Genomic DNA, 22,262 nt, shown 5'->3' on the forward strand with positions numbered 1-22,262 from the left:
AAGCGACAGAGCGATGGCAAAACACGCGTTTGGCGTGTGGAGATGACGAGTCCTCGAGACTTCTGTTTGACTTGGCGACCGCGCGCCGCTTAAGTCCACAGATACCGACGGTAATTTCCATCGAAATTTCAATCTCGTTTATCCGCAAAGTAACTTCCACGAGCCCCGTCCGTCGCAGTGATCCCTCACCCTTCCGTCGCGCTGTTTCACCCCTCAAGCGACCGTCGCGAGAGACTGGCAGCACGTATCGAATTTTAATCAATCACCGATAGGGACAGCCAATTCCAAAGCCAATTAACATATTCATTCTGCGAGTCTGCTCGCTCTTTTTCCACTGATTTCAGTGAAATTCAAATTGCAATATGGTGAGCACCATTACTGGCCGAGCCGTGCAGTCATTACGCGGCAGTCATTACCGAGCGCGTTCGTTCGCAATAATATTACATGGGTCTATAGTATAAAAAGGAAAGAAAAAAAGAGGAAAATAGGGGAAACAAAGAATGTGAGATGGAAAAGATACAGAGGAAAGAGAAAATCAAAGAAACACGGCCTCTATTATCAAGCCTGTCGATTGCGTTCGCTCGATAAAATGAATTTTTATAGTATCGCCTTATTAAAATGGTTCTCGATTCGACGTAATTAAAACAAACCAAAGCAAAGCTTATAGAACTCTCTCGATTTCTCAGTAGCCTAATATTTACAGTCCTACAGGTCTTTCATAATTATAAATCTCCTTCTGTATTGCTTACAGAAATATTGGAGAACTAGAGAATATCGAGGTAAAAGCTCTATGACAACGAAAGTATAAAAGCCATCGCACTTTTATTACGTAATATGTACGTTCACCTAACGTTTTCTGCCGATGGCAAAAATAATTGTTAGAAAAGAGCACTGACCCGCGAAAATAAGCAAGTATCGAGATTCGCGTGGCAAATGAAAATTCAGTGGAATCGAATGACATAGAAGATACTGTACTTGCGCTAGTGATTTTAAAGTCCGTTTATGGTATCATACGTTGGTTAAATTGGTTACTCGATAAGGTTGTCATCTCTACTCGTCAAATTTGTGGCGCGTTTAGAAAATCAACCGAGCTTTTACGAAGAGCCGGAAAGAAATCCCGTTTCATTCCGTCTAGGAATTAAGGAGAGCAATAAAGTTACACGCGACCGAGCCAACAGATATTTCACCTGTCTTTTTTGGATTCGCTCGTGCCCGTCCTCTTCCCAGGAAATTCAATGCGCGACAAGGGGAAACTAGAAAATTTCTCTCTGGCTGCTCGAACATGTAAATGCACAGGGTGTTTCGTGAAAATTTCTGCCTGCTCCCGGGACGATGTCGCGACGGTTCTTGACCGAAAATACGCGTTCGTTCGTGACGGTAAAGGATTTTAAATCTTATCCGGCTGTCAACGCGAAGACAGTGGCGTTATCGTAGTCTTAAAATGCATAAGCAAGACGAGTAAATTTATCTTTTTAACATTAAGTATCTAACTTTTCAACGAGAAATTAATTTTTACTAAAGCGAGTGGAACCAACGTTATATCGACAAACTCCTTTTGATGTGAATAGCGATTTTCTTCGAACACCATTGTTCGAGTTAATTAAGATTCTGGTATAAAAATTTAAGGATACATCATAAAGGTACTAATTATTGTTTCTACACTGTTTGCTTAATATAATTCAAACTACATATCGTTTGAACTGTTCGTGTTTTCGCATTGCAGTGCAATTATTTCACATAAAGACCCGAACTGGCATGGGCCGTGATTAAAATTTCAATGATTGCATTATAAATCAAAATCGCTGGAAACTCTGTTCGCAGTTTCATCATCGACAGTTTCCCGAATGGTTAATACACCAAATCGATTCGCCGAAAGTCGAAGTCGTTTAAATATTTCTCTCGTCTTCGAATCGCCACAATATCAAATATTTGTATCACTGCCGTTATATTTCACGCGTTTGCAATGGAAGAATTGAATAATTCGTATCACAATCGGTAGGGAAATGTCCTAAGGAATATCCAACAGCGGCGAATATATCGTTCGGTAACGATACAAACACGCGGTGTTACGTGTATAATTTATCGCGCGCGTGGTGAGAGCTGTTGGAGGATGTGCGCGCATTTATACAGCATCGAACCGGGTATCGGTGGATTACGGATTACCGGCTCGAACGTGGACACCCTATTAGCAGATTACCGAGCGGCCCTGAAACAATTTTCTACGGCCACACTTCCTCTCTCTCTCTCTCTCTCTCTCTCTCTTTCTACCCCTTTCCCCTTCTGTTCCCCGGCTTTTTTCCGGCGACCAGATCTGCCTGGATTTTTTTTCTTTTTCCAATCTCTCCCTCGGTTCTCTTTCCTCTGTACGCGGCTTTATCAGAGCGCAGGCTCGATCGGTGAGTGCTTCCATCCAGACGAGAGCTCTCACCCCGAGGCACGGAAAAAGATAGGGCTGAATTTTGTTCCTTTTTAGTCCTATCCCCTCCTTCCCCGTAGGTTCGTTTCGCACGATTTTCGGAATATTTCCAGCATCGACCAAATTCGTTTTATCGTAAACGAATGGTTACAACTGGTTGCTAGTGATTTTCAATTCGTGCAACTGTCGATGGTAGTTTCCCAAAATCGACGCTGCTTTGTTCGCGTGACTCGAAAAATTTGATGCCTTTTAACTTCTCTTTTTTTCTGTGCTGGGATTGATTGTTAGAAAATCATCATTCAGGGTATTTGTGAGAAAGTGTACACCAATCGCGTGGACAGCGATGGTTCGTTAAGTCTGTCATGTTTGGTGAAAGAGAATAATAGATTCGAATATAGAATAATAGAATAATAGAAGAATCGTAATAGTCGACTGTAGTACAATTAAATTTGACCACAATTAAAAACATTTGTTTGGTTTAAGTTAGATAGTTATTCTAGGTAACTTGTCTAAATTAAACGAAAATTTTCCATGAAAAATATTCAATACACGAGAATCTGCAGACACTGAAAGAGTATTTTAATCATTGAAACGAAAAATTCAACATCGACGGACTGAATGAATCGACAAACGCATGAATTTTATAAGTAGCAATTTATAGAATCGATCCAATAAACCTTTAATTCACCATTTAATAATATCATTTATTCATTATCTTGGAAACGTCGACTACAGACAATGTTCAAGATCTAAAGAATTAAAGTCGAATAAAGAATTTAAAGTATCTCTACTGAAAATAATTTGCAAAGGGGCTGATACAATTTTTACTTTTGTTAACCCGCGATACCTGTTGGTAGAAGAAAGATGGAGAAGGATGTATATTAAGAAAAAGGGCTCGAGTTCGTTGAGAGAAGACAAATTCGAATTATACGGGTTTTTCGTTAGCTTAACGGGGGAAAGATTTCAGCCGCAAGCGGATTAGAGACAAGCTTCTCACCGGTAACCTCAGGATCGAGATCTCGCTAACGATAATACGCCGTTCCGGAATATTTTCCTCTTACATTGAGCAACAGTCTAACGACCGTGCTCGTTAATGAACATTAACCGAGAGAAGGAAGAGGAAGATGCTTCCTTCGAATGAAATTAAAGGAGAGAACGAACTGGCTCGTTCCTTTTTCGTAGGTGTCGAGAGATGCCATTTGGCTAGTTAAACGTTGCTGCTGCTTCTATATACCGGTTATTTAGTTCTCCGTTTAAACAGATAGAAATGGGAATTGTCAAATTAACGAGGTTTTCATCGCTGGAAATTGGGTTGGGAACAAGATTAAAACGTATATTAACGTGCACAGATGCGTTATTATATCAAAAAATATTACTGTTACATTTTCAAAGTTGTCACAGAGGAACGTTTCCCTATTCTTAATTCTTTGCCTCTTGGCGTTAATTCTTTGCTCCGCTAAATGGATACCGAAACAAGGAATATACCTGCGTCGATCAAGTTTTACACCCTCATCTGCAACGTATAGCTGACACATCATAAAATCTATATGAGCTTTTAGAATATAACTAAAACACGTATCTCAATGACTGCAAGATCCCAATATAGAGTCAGATATTGAGCAGATAAAATCAGAAACCAACATTACATCAAGGAGTTTCGTTTCTTAAGTACAATTTATGTATCTGCAATAATTTGCAAATATCCAGACTTAACAACTTACGGGCAGTACAATCATGCTATGCATAATGCTTATTTCTTTCTACATATTTTTTCTTTTCAAAGTGCAAAGTATTTAAATATCATGTTTATATTTTATATTAAACACTCGATTCACGTTAACGTCAAAAACTTACTCGCTCGCCGTAAAACAGAGGTCTCGTGAATCCGTATTTTTCGAATTTCCTACCTTTGTCTCGTTCTACGAAGTACAACTACGAATTTTGTAAATGTCCCTTTATGAAGCTCCGAAACGACGTCGAAAAACGGTTCCCCAGCCCCCGTAATTCAAACTCTGCGCGCTATTAATTTCGTGGAGCGGAGAAAACGTTCGCGTTATTGCTTTTCCGAGGCGGCTGCGTCGTCTGACAGTCAAAGGTCCCCGCGACTGACTCAAACGATATTAAGGGAACACAACCCGCGATATTTCGTTCACGTTGGATCGAGCACGTTGAAATTAAACAGTTCTTCATTAGTGGGGTCCAGAGTAGCCCCGAAATCGGCCGCAAACAGATTAGAAACGTGGTCTTTTCCGGCGCATTGATACTAGAAAGCAATTGACTACACGGCCCCATGAGAAACGAAACGGAAATGGGACGCGCCGTGTAAGCTCGTTCCGGTTTTTCAGCTCTGTAAGACGAGGCATGGATATCACCTGCTCGGGTTACCTGGCATCGACCTCCTAACCTCGTCGAGATAATGAAACCCGGCAGAAGACGTTGCGCCCGTGGCTTTAATTCCATCAGTACACCACCTTCCCAGAGCAATTCCAATTTGTTCCCCTCCAACGGCTTAAACACCATGCGCGATGGAACGTTTCGTGCTGCTTAAAAAAAAAAGTTCACCCAAGATTTATGGTGCCGTGATGGATAATAAATTGGCTTCTTGCCTAGAAGAGTGATACTACCTAGAAAAGTAAATTATTCAGGATATCGATGGAAAATAGAAAGTTGGAGGGACAACGTTATTAATTACTGAAGTATTTAACGACGATGAAATGCTTGTTCTTTTATAATTGAAGTGTTTGCAATTATAAGAAAGCAGCTTTAATGTTTGAACTAGATTTATTAGAAGAGAAAGGAAGATGCATAGGTTTCATATTGAATGTACAAAAGATTAGTGCTAAGAATATTAATGGATTATGAATTCAAAATACGTTTTCAAAAGTAATTTGATCGATGCCATTGATTGTGAGTTAGTTTTTATTGATTTACGCAAATTAAACGGAGTACAATCTCTAATGAAATATTGTTAATAGATACGTATTCTTTTGAGATTAAAACGAACAGAGAAAAAATGTCTTTGTGAATTGTGACATTCTTTTTGTTAAATTGTATAATTATAACACTTTCATTTTAGTAAATAGATTTTTTTGCAGATCAGTTTTACTGATATTTTAGAATTGATGGCTTTTTACACATGTCACTCTTTGATTAAGTTTATTGGATAGAAATTAATTGAACGTAACTGTATCGTAAATGCAAGCAATTTATTAGGAAGGAAGGATTTTCTTACCGAAGGGGATAAAAGTTGAGTTACTGTAAATAAGGAAATAGCAGATTGTTTATAGTGTGTCTTACCTACGAACACGTAGCTAATAAAATTGTAAACGTATCGTCGAAACTTTTCTGATCCTGTTTCTTATGTTACGACCTGATAGAAAACGCGTGTGTCCTATCGATCGAGGAACCTTCTTAATAACTTCCTGAAAAAATATTTTCACAACGAAAATATGCGATTTTATGATAAGAAGAAAACATTTTTATTAAAGGTTAGGAGAGCAAAACTTGCTAACTTTAGAACTGCTATGGTAGGTTCACACGCTAAATGTCACGAGGGATCTACTTGACACCCGTAAGTTGAAAGTAGATTCTAAGATTTTCAGTCCAAAGTCTCATGCTTATTATCTAAGATTTAGCAAGATTAGTCATCTGTAACTTTCAGTTACAGATGGGATTTCACTAGTTTCGACTTTAAAACGTTAAATACAATTTTTTGGAGAAACTGATTTTTATGAATCTGATCTTAAGAATACCAAGTGCAATGTCTAACTTTGTGAATTCAAACTCGTACTAATTTCAACTCACCAGTACCATCGATGAATATTACTTATCCGTGGTTGCGAATACCAGATGTTACAAAACATTGATTGCCTTTATCACTGTGAATGGTCTGATGGTTCTAAGCTCGTACGAATACTATTTGCTACGTGTCTTGAGTTACGGACACTATGTTCTACAAGTGAAAGTCTACGCAAATCCTTTGTAGGTCCAGGCTTCCAGGCACTAGTCCTTCTTTCTATTGCGATTTTGACTAAAGTTCAGATTTGATTCTAGCAACTAAATCAGATATCCATAAACGTATTATCTCGGAACTGCAACCATATACACACTTTAGCCATGATTCCTTTCATCGTACCTACGTGCAAATTTATCAAGTATAATATCTAAAGCTCACGCTGTCTAATCTGAAACACTAGTGCGACACCTTGGGTCGCGACGACGCACATAATCGCACTGCACAAACACATAAATAACCAGTATAATATACAGGGAATCTCTGGTACAATTGCCATCCTATTGCAACGGCGAGAGCGATCCATCTGAGTCGCCGGATATATGGGCTCCCTTCAGAATGATCCTCCCTCCTTCGAGCACGGATATCAATTTTATGTGTCGGTAGGACGATATCGGCCTCGCTCGCTTCCACCCCATCCTGCTGCTTGTTTATGGCTGTATTAATTATTCCTATCGCGTATTCGCCGAGCTACGCTCGCTTCTATTCCCACACGTTGCTGCAGTTGCAGTTGTAATGCATCCGCGGTCGCTCGTTCCGAGCTAGCCGATATAACCACTCGCTCTCGTGCTCTTTCTCTCTCTCTCTCTCTCTCTCTCTCTCTCTACGCGCAACGGTTTAAGGTTTAAGGGGGCGCGTTCCATTTGCGTGCCGTTTACAACTCGCTGGGCCGCTTACAGCTGCCTGGCCTGTATAACCCTTTGCTGTATTAAGTCCGCGTCAGAACCGCTACGTTGCTACATACGCTGCCAATTCAATGGCCGATTGATTCACAAATAGTAGTACAGCGATCCTCTGATCTTGATACAGCCAAGATGCCAATTAGCAATCAAAAACTAAACATTGTTGAAAGAGGCAAGAAATTGAGATTTTTACTTCAATTTTATTTGAATTTTTTTTTTTAAGTAAGTTGTTATTAATGAGCTTGTGAATTTTAACAATTGCTTTGGCTAGTAGTACGCTACTTTATTTCGTTACTTTTTGTATAAAATAGCCAGTGCTAGCTTGCACATAAAATAGCCTATCAGCAATATGTTAATTAGTAAGGAAAAATTATTACGTAACTATTACCGAATTGCCATGTTTTATTTAAAGGTTTGAAGGAGTAGAAAATAACAAAATTTTCAATTTCATGTTTCTTTTCATGGAAGTGAGGTTGAAAGTTTAAATTGTTTCATTAGCAGGAAGATAAAACGGAGATTGAAAATTACGTTCTCTTTCCTCTGTGATTTTCTTCGAGAATCGTACATAACCGATCTTGGAATCGTTAGAATCTATTTTCAAACGAGAGTCGTCGTTATTAGATCCCCGTGACCCTGAGTTCGCCAGTATCGGCTTCCATGACCCGAGAGGCTCGATATTGGATCCCGTGACCTCGTGTCGTGGACCTCCTGTCTGGCGAGACTGCAGTTATCGACATCGTGTTTCACTTCCTTAAATGTCTTAAATATTTATTCCTTAACCTGCTTACTATTTTCCTTAAAATATCATTAGAATTCTAATTAAAAGAACTAATTAATTTTCTAAACACATCGAAATTCAAATCTATATTCAATTAGACATAAGCTCTTCGCAACAAACATCAAGATTTACCCGCTGATGTTTAACATAAATTAAGTGATTTTCATTGTGTTATGCTCCAACTACGTCATTATAAATCTGTTATTTATTTCTTATACTACACGCTACCAAATATTAAAAAATAATAAAATATGCGAAATTTTTTCGTAGTTGGAAAAATATATTCGATGTTATTATTATTTCAATTTTAATCATTCGTGTATACTTGTACGGAGCAATAAGAAGCTTATTTCAGTGTTTCTAGAATTGTCTGGTATTTTCGAGCAATCTTTTTCTATCGCAGCATTCAGCCAGTAGCTTTGTCATTCAATGGTCAGACACGAAACGCGCTGCTATACGGATGAAAAGGCGCAAAAATGCTGTCGCCTATTTCTAGGTCCGTCTTTCTACAGAAGAGTCGCGACGTCGGATTTCATGGAAACGGCACGATCCATTTAATATATCAGCGAAGACGCCGGCAACATACGACGCTCGGGAATCGTTCGATCCGTGTGAAAAATCTTGGCGAAAATCGGCTTTCGACAGACAGCGTATCATTCCGTGTAACTCACGACCAACTTTCACGATACCGCCGTTATTGATACACGGAAAAGAAGTTTCGAGCAGCACGAATTTTTCGAAAGCTGCATCATTTGAAATATTCATCGTGTGAGCATATAGAATACTGTTGTCGATAAAACAAGTGGAATAAAGGTGAAATCTAGTCGTGCGTCAGAGGGTTTGCACAATTCTGACTACATGATTTGAAACATGGTCCTAAAACATGCTTCTATACTTTCAACACTTTTATATTTTAATACTACGGAACTGTTTTTAGGTGAAATCAGCGTGTTATCGATATTCAAACAATTTTTCGTATTAGAGTTTATAAAATAATTGTTCGTGAGTAATACGAAATTCACATTCTCTGTCTCTTATTTAATTTTATCTTCCTGTGTATTTAGTATTTTTATTCTCTTTTTTTTATTGCCTTCGTTTTCATCATCTTCATCGCTTCCATAATAATGCTATTACATCTATTTCTTTGACAATTTGAGTATGATATTTTCGGCTTCTCAAAAAGCAAGTCCAATCCTTGCCTAATATATTTATATTGTTCAAGGCAAACAAACTGTCAGTGTCTTATTTCGAAAGGCAGATAATTAATCGAATTATTAAAGAAAACTCATAATTTATTTTATTTAGCATAGTTTTATTTAGTAAAATAATACAAAAATATTGAATCATCCGGAATTATTCATAAAATGTGCAATCTTGCATCTACTGTATAATTTCTTGTAAAGAAGGAATCTTCTTTCTACTGATAACTTTCTATAACAACTCTTCTATTATACTGCCCATTTCTTGCTCTATATATACATATAATAATGGCAGAACACCATCAACTTTTCCCTTCACAGTATTATCCTCCCAATTTTGGCCCTACTCGATTCGTCAATACATAAATGGATCTTAAATGAACCTGTGCACGCATAATATCTGATTTCGGTTTCTTACAACAATATGAACACGGCCTGAATATTTGCAGAATATCATCCATCGTGATCTCGTTAAATCAACACCGTGGTGAATATGGTAGACGCGCGAGATCAAAGCAGCCGCGAATACAATTCACATATATCCTGTTACGTTCCTCTCCAAAATAATATACAATCATCCGAATCCACCTTGGTTTTCGCAACAGGAAACGTCAGACGGATCAGATTGCGGCCGCTCATATTTTTCGGATCGAATAACAGATCGGCCCCGTTAGAGATTCTAATCCGAACGGAAAGGCAAACGAAACCCGTGCGCACGTTTGCTCTTCGCACGCGATCGACCAAGTCGCGCATACATACATATATGTACGTACATATATGCAGTCGAGGGTAAAAATAAGTAGACAGGTAGTGGAAATAGGTATCGATGAAATTTCGTTAAATACAGCTTGCTTACACAAAAGTGTAAATATTACTTTCAATTATCTACCACATAATTTGTGAGCACATATCTACCACATAATTTGTGAAAGGATATTTAATAAATAAAACTGAATTACCTATATAATGCTAGAACCGGTTCGATTAAACTTCACTGATTCCTACTTCCACTACTTCTACATTTATTTCTGTATCTACCTGCATATGCGTACACGCGGATTTGCTTCGTTTAGTCAGTCGGATTCGTCGTTCGCGGTTTGATTCTCGGCCTCGATGTTCATATTTCAGGCTCGTATCACGGTTATCCTTCGAGGAGTTACGTTCGGGTAGCTTGTTTCTCGAGAATCGATCGAACGTGGACAGGAAGAGATGGTTCAGACTGAATGGAAAGACGAGAGAAACGAAGCAGCAATGTCCACCGCCTTCATCGAGATTTAACGCTGGCATTTACATTTAGGAGGACCTCTCGAGGTGTTGTTTGCTAATCGGATCCGGAAAATGGTGCTCGTGAAATTCGTTCTGAACGCTGTAAACACGCTCCATTGGTAGTTCGATGCTCCGTCCATCAGCGAGCTTAACAAAACCACCGTCTACCATTCAAGTAGATCTCATCCTGTCTCTGAATCTGAACGTCCAGTCTCGTTGCTCGTTCTTTTATCGTTTCTAGGCTGAAGGAACATTCCAGACATTGGCTGTGCCTCGTTCTTTTGGAGGTTTCGTTAAAAGTTTCCCGTTTTTTTTTGTTTTCGTACCACCACTTCCTTTTATCCGCTCGTTTGCTTTCAATATTCACGGAATGGAGATCGTAGTCGCGAGACTAGTCTGGTTGGCTGAAACCGATGGTGATAAAGGTAAAGGAAGTTCTTGTAGGAAACGTCGATAGAGTGGCTGAATTTTTCTTTTCTTCCCGCACGATTTGTTTGGCATGGTGTTCGGTGGATTGTTGGATGGTTTGAAGTACGAGTATAGCGCGGAAAGTGGCTTTGAAAGGAACAATGACTCGAACCTTTGTCGAACTTTTCTTGTCAATTTTTATTGCGTTAATATTGTGGGAGATGTTCTTGATGTTTTGAAAGGGCGTAAAGACCATATGATCGGTCGAATTTTTGTTATAGTAGAGCGTAAAGTTCAATAAATATGTTACATACTTCCGTAAGATTTGAACAAAAATATCGACCAAATATAGAAATGTTTACTACTTTCGAGGAAATGAATTCATCTACTTGATACATACACATTTGCCACAAAATATTACCAAACTTCCACCAGTAAGATTCGATATTTCATTGCTTGCAAATAAATTTATTTATCAAATTCATTTTCTGTAACATTTATAACAACGTCATAATGCTATTTAATACGGTATCTTCTACTTGAAAATTCATTAAATCTCTAACACACACACTTAACGTTGCTTCTTTAATCAAACGTACTCTGTTTCTAGAAAATCTAACATTAAATTTAATTAAAGAACTAAAGATAAATGATGTACCTAAGAGATTCCAAAACATTCGGTGGTAAAGGACGATGAACGATCTATTTTTATTTTGTGTTTCAGCTTCTAGCTGGTAACAATAATCCGTACTCGGAGAAGGAACAGGTCTTCGACCCTGCGATCGTTGCAACGAAAGTCCGTTTTATTCCTTATACCTCTCACATGCGGATCGTATGCATACGAGTGGAGCTTTATGGTTGTCCGTGGACTGGTGAGTACAATTTATTACAGTTACTTTTGCCTCCTATATCGCAGGATCTTGCTACTTATTTGTGACAAGATATCCACCGCTAAATATTGAAAAGAACGATGCAGTAGTTCCTTCGGCATCGAGTATTTTTATCATGCTGTCAGTACTTTCCGTTTTATCGGATCGAGGAGGGAACTTCTTACCGTTGGAAAAGCGTGCACGCGACCGGGACCGTATTTCCTGCGTTCTGTCAGCGTCGATTTTCCTGCCTCAAAAATCTAATACCATTCTCTGGCTGTCGTTTGTCGCTTACTATAATTCCATTCCTTTTCTAGCACGGTGAATGCAATAAATAGTCGCTGAAAAACTTGCTTCGAATACAAAGTGGTTTACCACTTTAACTATAAAACTACTTTCAAAACCGATCCAGACAGAAATGAAATACGCTTAATCTTGTATTCAGTTGGATTATTGTGAGCCCAAGCTTTATAAGTAGATCGTGAGCGTCTACTTTTTGGTGGGAAGTTTGAGAGTACAAAAATGCAAGAATACATATAATATGGAGGAACATGTAATAGGTTGTGACGTATGAAATATCCGAGTCTTCAGGATTCGTATCACTGAATTCTAAAATGGATGCTTCTAAAAGCATCTGCTTCTAAAAGGTATCTGCGTAGAAAGCTGTTGAGAAATGAAAGTTGTATGTATATATATAAAAGACAAAGTTCTTAACTTCGGTGTAACATACTACGATACATCTAAAAGTGTACAAATGTTTATTGAAGAATAGAAATTCTCAGCGTTATTCGTAACTCCATTACTCATACATTTGCAATCTATTCTACAGATATATAAAATATTCAAACTACAGTACGCGGTGAAACATTTGGAAGATTCCATTTTTAGATTAGACTTTTCCTTCAGATTCCATTTTTAATTGTATTGTCCACAGCAATTCTAAATTTCCAGACAGTTTAAAATTTTACACCGTTTACTTATAAGTTTCTTCCGATTAATTCCTATTCCAAGTTTAGAAGATTGCATGAAACAAAATTTATCAGCTCGACCCAATAGCACAGGTATGTTGCGTTAATTTGACCCCAAATAGGTTCACAAAGTCTCATCTGGTGTAGGAACTTCCAGCTTCGATCGTTATTGCCGTTCTAACAATAGATATTGTTACCTCGTATCGACGTTGTTCGTAGGTGGTGGACGTTTTAAGAAATATTTACACCGACGATGTTTGTTTCCCATTATTGAATCGGTATCGTTCTCGCAGTATCGGAGGGACGTGTATGCACGGTTGAACGATGGGACAGCAGCCGCTTGAAAAGTCGCCCGAATTATCAAGTGTACGATATTTTTATTGGTACGTCGTTAGCGGTGAAAAACAGCGCGACCGTAAACGAAAACTTGCGTGTATTCAGTTTTGGTGTCGGGCCAGCTGTGCAATTACTGTAACAAGAACGAAAATATTTTTCATATGCTGAATGGTGATTCTAGTCGAAATTACTGCAATCGCGACTGCTACGAGCCTCGGTATTACTCTCTGCGTATACGTGCGTGTATTATATGTATGCGCGTATATACAACATATATATTTTTTTGTGAGTTTTTTAACCCCTTCGTGCCCCCATCGCATGAAGCGAACAACACCATGATAAATATAGATACGGTATTTTTATTGCGCTCGAAATTTATCGTTCGTGCCGTTTTATCGGAAAAGAAAGCAATAGGAGGGGAAATCGGTGCCATTTTACCAACGTTCTACACCGCCGGAAGCTCTCTGTTCATTTTTCCCTATCATTCGCGCAAACGGCTAATTTAATACTGTCAAGCTTTTAATCTCATCCTCTTCTCTCGAATAGATATTCGTCGTTGTTGCACGACGGACCATTAAGAATGCAATTGATTATTTTTCGAGCGGTAGCGTCAAAACTCGTACTACGTTCTTCCCTTATTGGCATCTGTCAGTTCTCGTCGCGTCGAAGACGGAAGCTTCGGAATAAAAATCATTTCTCTGTATGTCCTATCGCCGCGAACGTGCCACTCTATCGGATGTCAATCTCCGACGCCGTAATGAGAACGTGCACAGATTAAATTATGCGATTCTTGCGGGTCTCTTAAATACCTGTCGAATGGTAAATTTTATATTTATATTGATGTATATTCTCTTCAATTAGATGTATACTGAAAACCATCGAAATCGCAGAACAATTTTATCTTGTGACTTATTAGATTAAAGTTCGTCCTCGTGTAAAATACGACTCGTGCTTCGGTAAGCTATCTGTGAATCTATATTTGTATTAATTTTCATAAGTTAGAAGGCATATTGACAGAATTCTCTTACAATTTTATTTCTTTATCGATATTATCCAACATTAATTTGATTAAAGTTTTTAAAATTTTAGCAACTATGAAAACAAACAATCTGATATCGGCCACTTCGACGAATTTTAAAAGTAGATCGAGTTACTTAGAAGCCAAATTGACTAATTCCTTTATAAAGTTATTAATTTCACGTTATACCGATACATAACTAATATTCAATATCTCAAGAGAGGAAGCCTTATTTTCATAAATTTATTTATCACATGTAGATACCACAGATGCTTGTAAGTTCCGAAGAACGTTTAAAAATCGTACCAATTATAATTTTCGTTTCTCTATACAATTTAATTTATGAAATCGATCAGCGCGGGTTTTCAGCCACGATCGAGTCTCAATCCTTAAATTACTCACAAACGAACCGTATCACTAAACTCCGGATATCTACGGAAGTTCATATTTCTACGAACACAACGAAAAGAGCAGGACTTAGCCAGATCGCTTATGAATTAAATATACCTAACAAATACTATACTTTGGGATATTTTATATATTTTTTATAATACATGCATTCTGTAAATTTGTACACCTTTAAATTTTCCGTAGCTGCATAAAAATCCGCGGTCTACACGTCAGAATATAAAAAGTAACCACACGGCGTTTGTATAAAGATTCGAAAGTTTCCCGGTGGCGTCTATTTCCTGAGGACGTGCGCTTTATCCAACGACCAAGCGCAATCTTGTCACGTCTCGTCGTGGAATAAAATGTCCGTCTCATCGCCGCTATGATGCATAGTTCACGAACGTACCGTGCTACTACCTTTTTTGTTTTCTCGGTTGCAGACGGCCTGGTGTCGTATTCCATGCCCCAAGGAATTAAGAGAGGATCGGAGGTTGACCTTTCCGACAGAACGTACGACGGCAGGGAAGAAGGAGGTTACCTCTCCGGGGGACTTGGTCAACTTGTCGACGGGCAAAAGGGTCCTGACAACTTCAGATTGGACGTCAGTGGTAACGGGAAAGGTGAGCTGCCTCGTGCTGGAACGAGATTAACGCTAGAGTTTGATCGTGTCTAGATTAGCGTGATAGAATCGTCTGCTACGTTCCGTGCTCGCGAGTTACCAGCTGGTTCGTTTGCTTATTATTTCGTTCCTTCTTCCATCTTTCCCTTTTATCCTTGTTCTTTTTCCTTCTTTCTATTTTTCTTTCTTTCTAGCTCTTGTTCTTTCGTTGTTCTTTTTTTCTTTTCTTCTTTGCGTTACACGTAGAAAGGATCGTTGAAATTCGGCTTGACAGGGCTGGAGGAGCTAGTAAAGGGAGGAAAAGGAGAATGGTCTGCGGGTGGAAAGAAAACAGGATCGTTTAAGCTAACGGGGCTCAGTTTTACGGGAATTAACAATTCTCCTGCGGGTGTTTTCTCGAGTATTATTAAATCTCAATTGTAAATTCGCTGTTTCGTTTCAACGGCGGAATTAAATTTGCTGGGCGTTATCGAACTGCATACATATTACAACAGGTAGAAGTTTCTTTAGCTCTAGTGGAACGTATCGATGATAAAGAAACTCGATGGAGAAGCAAATTGTTTTCTTCGTTCTGTAAGAAAAAGTAATGTATCGATTCTGTAATGAATCGCTAGCTCCGGTCTTTGAAATAGCTCGATTTTTACGTGACAACTTTTTTCTTAAGTATACTATTGTCCTGGAATTAATTATAGTTATTAGAAACGATATAGTAAGACCGAAAAATTGAGTTTTTGGGCGGTGATATCGATTGATACATCCTTTGAAAGTCTCTTAAATTTGAAGCTACACGCATTAATTAAAACTGTACGATATTAAGATCGCTGTTTGCTCAATAACAACAATTAATCTGTTATTGCCAAAAAAAAGAAGCAATTTGAAATTTATGTATTTTTCAAAAAGTCAAAGGTTTTTAATCCTACAAATATATGAATTTCTTCCCTTGATTGATGTCGCCACCTTATTACGTCTTTTCTATCAACCTAACTCATACAGCTCATACGTAGCCAAGTTAACAAAAGATCTCGCGAGGTATCTGCTGCCGGCGCTTAAGCCGGCGAATAAAATTTTCCTCGTGTCGATTCTAGGTGTATAGAGCAGTCTAGATAGTGATAAGAGAATTCTAGGAAGCTATGTCTGCGAAGGCTAGGATACTCGGACTCTTCCGGAGGCAAACGTGTTCCACGTCGCACTCGAATCTGTTCCAATTTACATTTATATTGAACCGCGGACTAGGCTGCGAGCCACGATGCTGTTTACCGGCTCCCAGGATACATTTGTGTCTTTCCATTTACGCCACGGGACAGGCCGAGGCTACGTACTTTCAGCTTCTTAAACTTTTAAACCCGTCGAGACTGCGTGCACCAGCCACTCCTTTCTCTCTATTCTCTGCTTAAACCTCTGTTGCAATCGGAGTCTCTCGAATCGAGAAGAACTGGCCTCTTAGCGTCCTATGCAGCTGCATCCCGTTTCTATTTTCAAAAGACTCGTGAAAATATTTCTTCGCTTCCATTCTTAGTCTGCTTGAGACGATGATGAAGAAGCCACGTCATTGTTTCCATCGTTGTCCAGAAAGTTTCTGTGAAACTTCCGTTTCGTTGGCATGGATGCACTCACTGTTGCATCCTCGTTCTCGTTAATAAGTTTCCTTGGTTTGCATGCAAGAATGGTACGAGAACTGTGATCAGAATGTCAGCGGGAAACGGCTCGTCAGCATCGGAGTGAGTAATTAGGTCATTAGGTAATAACTTTCAGATTGAAGTTTAGCGAACGTCACGACAAGGACAGGGACCGTTGCTGAATCCAATATCGTCAGGCTGAATCTGTGGTATTTTCTAAATTTTTCCGCATCCAGATTTCTTTGATCCGCCGCCTTGTTAATAAATCTTCTCCGTAAATTTTTCGCCAAGCTGTTTTGTTGAATGACGACTTGTTACTCAGCGATGTTATAAATGATTACGCGTACAAAGTTAGTTGTTTTGATGAATGGAGGAGCAAGAAAAAATTTCAACATACAAAATTCGAGTCATTAATAGTCGTCGTAGAAAATTATATAAATGAACTTCGTTCCTCTATCGCTTGCGAAATTATTTAAAAGGTTTAATTAATATATTTTTGTTCCGTACCGCGACCTAGTAATTATACACTTGTCCATTTCTTCATCCACGGTAATTCACAATTCTTTTCTATTTCTATAACAACCTTTCAACACTAGTCGTTTCTAATTTTTTAAACATGCCATGTACGTTTTCTCATTTTTATTTCTCTGTCGTTCCGCTTGTCTAACGTTTTCTTTAACACAATCGCTCGGACCTGCAACAATCCTCAAGGAGTCGTTGCTGTCGTGTCAAAAATTAGTCTTTATCACCACTGATTCGATCTGCCTGCCATAAGGTTTAGTGTTTGCTGTCGAGTCTTTTATTTTCACGATGCATTAAGTCCAGGCGCTCCTTGGTTTCTTCATTACTTGTAATGGTTAAACGTTGGAACATGCGGAATTTCCGCGTGCGTCACTCGAGGCTACGCTCCGTACTAGCGACTGACCTTCAGTTTGGAGGCGACCTGTTCTCATTTTTTCCTATCAGTTTTTCCAATGAATTAGCAACGATGACCGTTGCTCTTACTTCTTCACCGAAAATGTAAATTGACAAATTCTCTTGTCCCATGTTCTAGTTTCCATCTCAAGTTTTCATCTTTTCCACATCCACCACCTATACTTCGCTTGTACTCAGCTCTCCGCACGAGACACACAGAGAAGCGACACTGATCCGCTTACACTTAACATTCATCCGTACGTTCAGCCATCTTTGTGTTCTTTGCGAAATGTATAGCTATATTTAAACTGTAAAACAAGGTGTCAGATTCATTCGAAATATCGTAATCGAAGTAGAGAATCAGCTGGCTCGTGGTGTCGATCCTAATCGAGACGAGAATTTACGACGTCGTTGACAAGTCGCACAGCAGACGCGTTGCTCCGTGAACACAGTCGAACAATCTTTGTAAAACCATTCAAATCAAAGACCACAGGAGAAAGAGAATATTTTGCTTATATTCCTCCCGTCCAAAGAGTTCCAAGTTTCAAGCATGCGAAGTTTTCACAGATACAAATCCACGAAGAATATATCATAATATAAATATTAAAAAGAAATGTAATTAATACAAATGTAAATTACGGAAATACAAATCTACAGAATTTGACAAAGATCAAGAACTCATCTACCATTTCATGACAGTTGATATTTTTTAAATATTCATGAATTCGATCCGAATGCGAAACAAGAAGAAAGTTTCATTAGTATAAAATGTAACATAATATACTATAAAATGAACCAAGAGCGTATTGAATTTTACAATTACTCTCCGTAGAAAACAAGGAATACAGCTCATCGCATTCCTGCCCTTTGGCCTACAGTCATAACCCTTGGAAAAATAGTTCTACACCATGACTACTAAGCTGTTCCTCATCTACGTCGTTTAAATTCTCTTTAGAAATCGATAACACGTGAGCGTATACCGTTTTACGATCACCATACGCTCGGTAGTATAGTTTCAGGATGGTTTAAGTGAGAAAATCATCAAGCTACGGAGAGTTCACGGTGTGGTATATACCCGTTGGTTCGGCGGTTATCTTACGACCCTTCTGAATGTTCAGAATTGATGGTAGATAACGGCCGAAGGCGGCGGCGGCGACGACGACAGGAAACTGGAAACTATTTACTCGGGGGACGATATTAAGGGTGGTTTATATGAAGGAGGATAGATCAGAGCGATATAATGCTGCTGCACTGCTGATCGTGAACATTGTCGATAGAAAGGGAAAGCGGACAGCAAAAGCAGAGGGATGGATGTGCCATGGAAAATCCGAATGCCTACAGCATTCAACGAACACGACGAGTTGAAACGAAACTTCGAACTTTTAATAAGCTCCGAGGGATCGAGGTAGGCTGCCTAGTGGAACAGCTCGACCGATTCCCGCACGAAGGCTGCGTGAAGATGGAGCTGCTTTGTCTTGGTACGCTCGACATCTTCTACGCATCTTTCATCCACCCTCAGAGAATTCGTCGAGGACGAAAGAGAAAAATGCACAGAATTTATAGCGCTAAGAACAAATCTCGGTTGCTTCGGAGAGGTACGATCATCGTGTATCTACTTCTCGTCTTATAAAACGAGATGAGAGGGCAGGAGAAATTGAAACGTAAATAAGAGACGCGATTATGGGGAGAATCTTGGTATCTCGCTGTTGACACGTTGTAATATTATGTTTCTAAAGATATTTCTGTTAACGCAGTGTAGCGTTCCGTATACTGTAATTATTGAAATTTCGAATAGCACGGGGTTGCAAGCTTTGATACGCCTGTGAACGACGGAAACTCGGAACGCGTTCTGAGCTGAATTTTGCAAGGTCACAGGAAGTTTTGGAAGTAGGGTCAGATAGCAATCACTCGACCTTATATTTCAATGTAACAACTAATATATATTCTATACTTAACAAAAAAACAAGTAAAAAACGTATGTAAGAATAGTATATCCGTATACACGATGATTGTGTTGCAAACTCTGTTTAGAATCTATGGCATATTAGTTCTTATAAATAATTTCAATGAGATTTATGTTTTCATGCTATTAATAGTGTATGAAGTTTAGTGATGAACTTTGTGACTTTTTTGCTAATGTATAAAGCTGATAAAACGAGACGTCAGATCACCTCTGCTTTAACATACCCCAAATTCTTCTCATTGAATATTTTCTTTGTAAACGTGAAAGCTCTGGAATTGCATATTCAATCCTTAAACATTCAATTCTTAAACGGAACTCATCATTTCAATGGAACAATGATTGTAGAAAAATCCATCTGATTTTAATTACCATGTGATTACATATTTCTTTTTACAAGAAAGTTTTTTTTTTTAGGTCATTCACAGTAAACTTCCCGGGGAGTTCATTTCGACGAATTCACGTGGAATTCGTAAAATCGCGCGCTCACGAAAGTTCGGCCGGAAAACCGCAGCCAGCGTCCGGTTAAAGGCGGAAATTCGAAGCGAACCGCGAAAAGTAAGAGAGAAACCAGGTTCGGAAAAACGCGTAACTCGCGGTCGCGGCCGGCTTTAGGGTTATTGCAGTCCATTTTCAATCCGCGCGCACTTCCCCCATGGGGCTCGGTGTGTTCGTACGCGAATATACTCGAAACAGTGGTATCTGGCGTCGCGGATCCGTGCAATAACTGCCGCTGCGGCTCCGTACCACGAAACTCTTCCATTTTCCGAAACCGTGTTCCGTTGCGCTTGCGGTGCGTATCCACCGACACACTTTAAAATAGAAGTTCCAGGCCCATATATAGATCTGGAGAATAGTTTTCAATCGAGAACCAGGTTACCGAAAGTTAATTCGAAAAGTAATTAAAACACAGATATGTTAAAATTTTTTTGAAAGATTCGAGAGATTAAAAGGAATTCTTTTTATTTGGAGTTTAAATCCAACAATAAAATAATGTTTCTTTCAATATACTTAGACGCACAAACTCGTGCGTAGTCTTGCATTAAGTAGCTTTTAAACAATAGTCCGTTTCAACGAATCTTAGACAATAGGAACGTTAATAGATCGCGCAATTATAAAAATCAAATTTGTTTAAATCGGGGGAGTGTAGCATAAACTTCTTAGACTTGCCTCAAATTACACAAGTTTACGTCTTGCTTATTATCGTTTAAATAAAATGTGTTTAGGGTTATCGAGCCTTGAACTGCATCACACGATAGTCGATATATTATTTGTTCACGAGATTATCAAGTGATCAATTCCACTGATATTTTACATCAGTTCCACTTTTACGCTCCCATGCGTCAACCAATGATTTATATAACTATCTCAGTCGTTTGCATACAAACTCTAATCGCTTTTGTGATGCTACCGATCTTTTTTTTTTTTTTTTTGTAGTTCTCTCTTTAGATTTAAGCTATCTGTATATAACTCCATTTATAACCACTAATTGCTTACCTTTATTTTTTGTTTCATTCTCTATTATTATTTATCATTATATCATTATATCTTCGTTATTATTAACTTATAACCTGTTATAATCTGTTATATTCGATATTGCAAGAAAGGAATTTATTATTTCTCCCGTAACTTATTTAATTAATTTCATTGAATTTAATAATGTAATATCACGTTACAAACCGTTTGGAAGAATGATAGGAATATCCGAGATAATATTTCGGCGAGGATCGATGATACCCGGAGGCCGACTAACAAAGATAATTCCGGGAAATTAGCAGCAATGGTAAACCAGTGAATATAAATTAGGAGATGGTTTTAGTTCAGTAGCCGGTTACGTTGCCTGTTCCTGAAACTAGAGAATGGTGAGTCGGGTTTTCGACGAGTCACGAAGGTTGATTGTTAATCGGTGGCCAAGAGCTAGTCGAGGGAATGGGGTTGGCCGGAGAAAAGTTGGGAAAGCGATGAAGGTAAGGACGTTTCGTGCGAGGCGTTCTAGTGGACTCGTTAGTAAGGCTTAAACTTTAAACGGACTTTCTTCACACAGACGAGTTTTATATATCTTTCTGCTTTCTTTTCTTTATCGTACGTGTAAATCTAGATTTTAGAAATCTATGTATTTAGTTTGTGTAAGGTTTAGAATATTTCATAGTTTCATTTATATAACTTATTGTTATTATGATAATATTAATAAAATTGTTGTTCTAAAATGTTCTCGTATATGATAATATAATGAAAAATGAGTGGAATGAAAAAAGGATAGGATATCTGTTAAAATGTAAATTCAGGTGACAATATCGATGGAATTAATGTAGCAAAGTATTCTTAGACAGGGTGAGACACAGAACGATGTTTAGCAATCGGAAATGGTCGAGGTAGGGTAAAACAGAAGGGAGGATTCGTTTCGTGCTGAATCCGTTAATGGACTTGTCAGTAACATATAGGGAGGGAAAGAATTGGTTGATCGGATTGCTGGACCGAGGATTCGAATCGAGATTTTTCATTTGTGGACCGATTCCACTAGCAATTGCGCTATCTGTTCTATCGACGAATCTTCCCTTGCCAATCTAAAAAAATTTTTTCGAATTTACATTTTGAATCACGAATCTACCATGTCCCTTTGTGGATATTCAACTTACTCGCTGCTGTTAGAAGAAATTACAATTTTAGTTCATTCCATTCCATTAACATAACATTTACGAATTTAATCATGAAATATGAGATGCGTGTTCTATTTAAATAATTCGCAAAATCTGAATAAAAATTTGAAGGAGACAAGAAAGCAAGTGACGAGACAAAGCAAAAGATTTCA

At 38.5% G+C, this 22,262-nt stretch overlaps 1 protein-coding gene across 4 annotated transcripts in view; it reads left to right on the plus strand.

Annotated features, from left to right (window-relative positions):
* Positions 1-22,262, plus strand: part of LOC126868167 (discoidin domain-containing receptor 2) — a 221,670-nt gene that overhangs the window by 149,991 nt on the left and 49,417 nt on the right. For all 4 annotated transcript variants that reach the window (XM_050623356.1, XM_050623383.1, XM_050623362.1 and 1 more), the window contains 2 exons: positions 11,487-11,634; positions 14,784-14,963. In XM_050623356.1, the coding sequence (XP_050479313.1) occupies positions 11,487-11,634; positions 14,784-14,963 (328 nt within the window). The remainder of the gene's footprint in view (positions 1-11,486; positions 11,635-14,783; positions 14,964-22,262) is intronic.

Source organism: Bombus huntii, chromosome 1 (assembly GCF_024542735.1).
Source record: "Bombus huntii isolate Logan2020A chromosome 1, iyBomHunt1.1, whole genome shotgun sequence".
NCBI lineage: Eukaryota > Metazoa > Arthropoda > Insecta > Hymenoptera > Apidae > Bombus > Bombus huntii.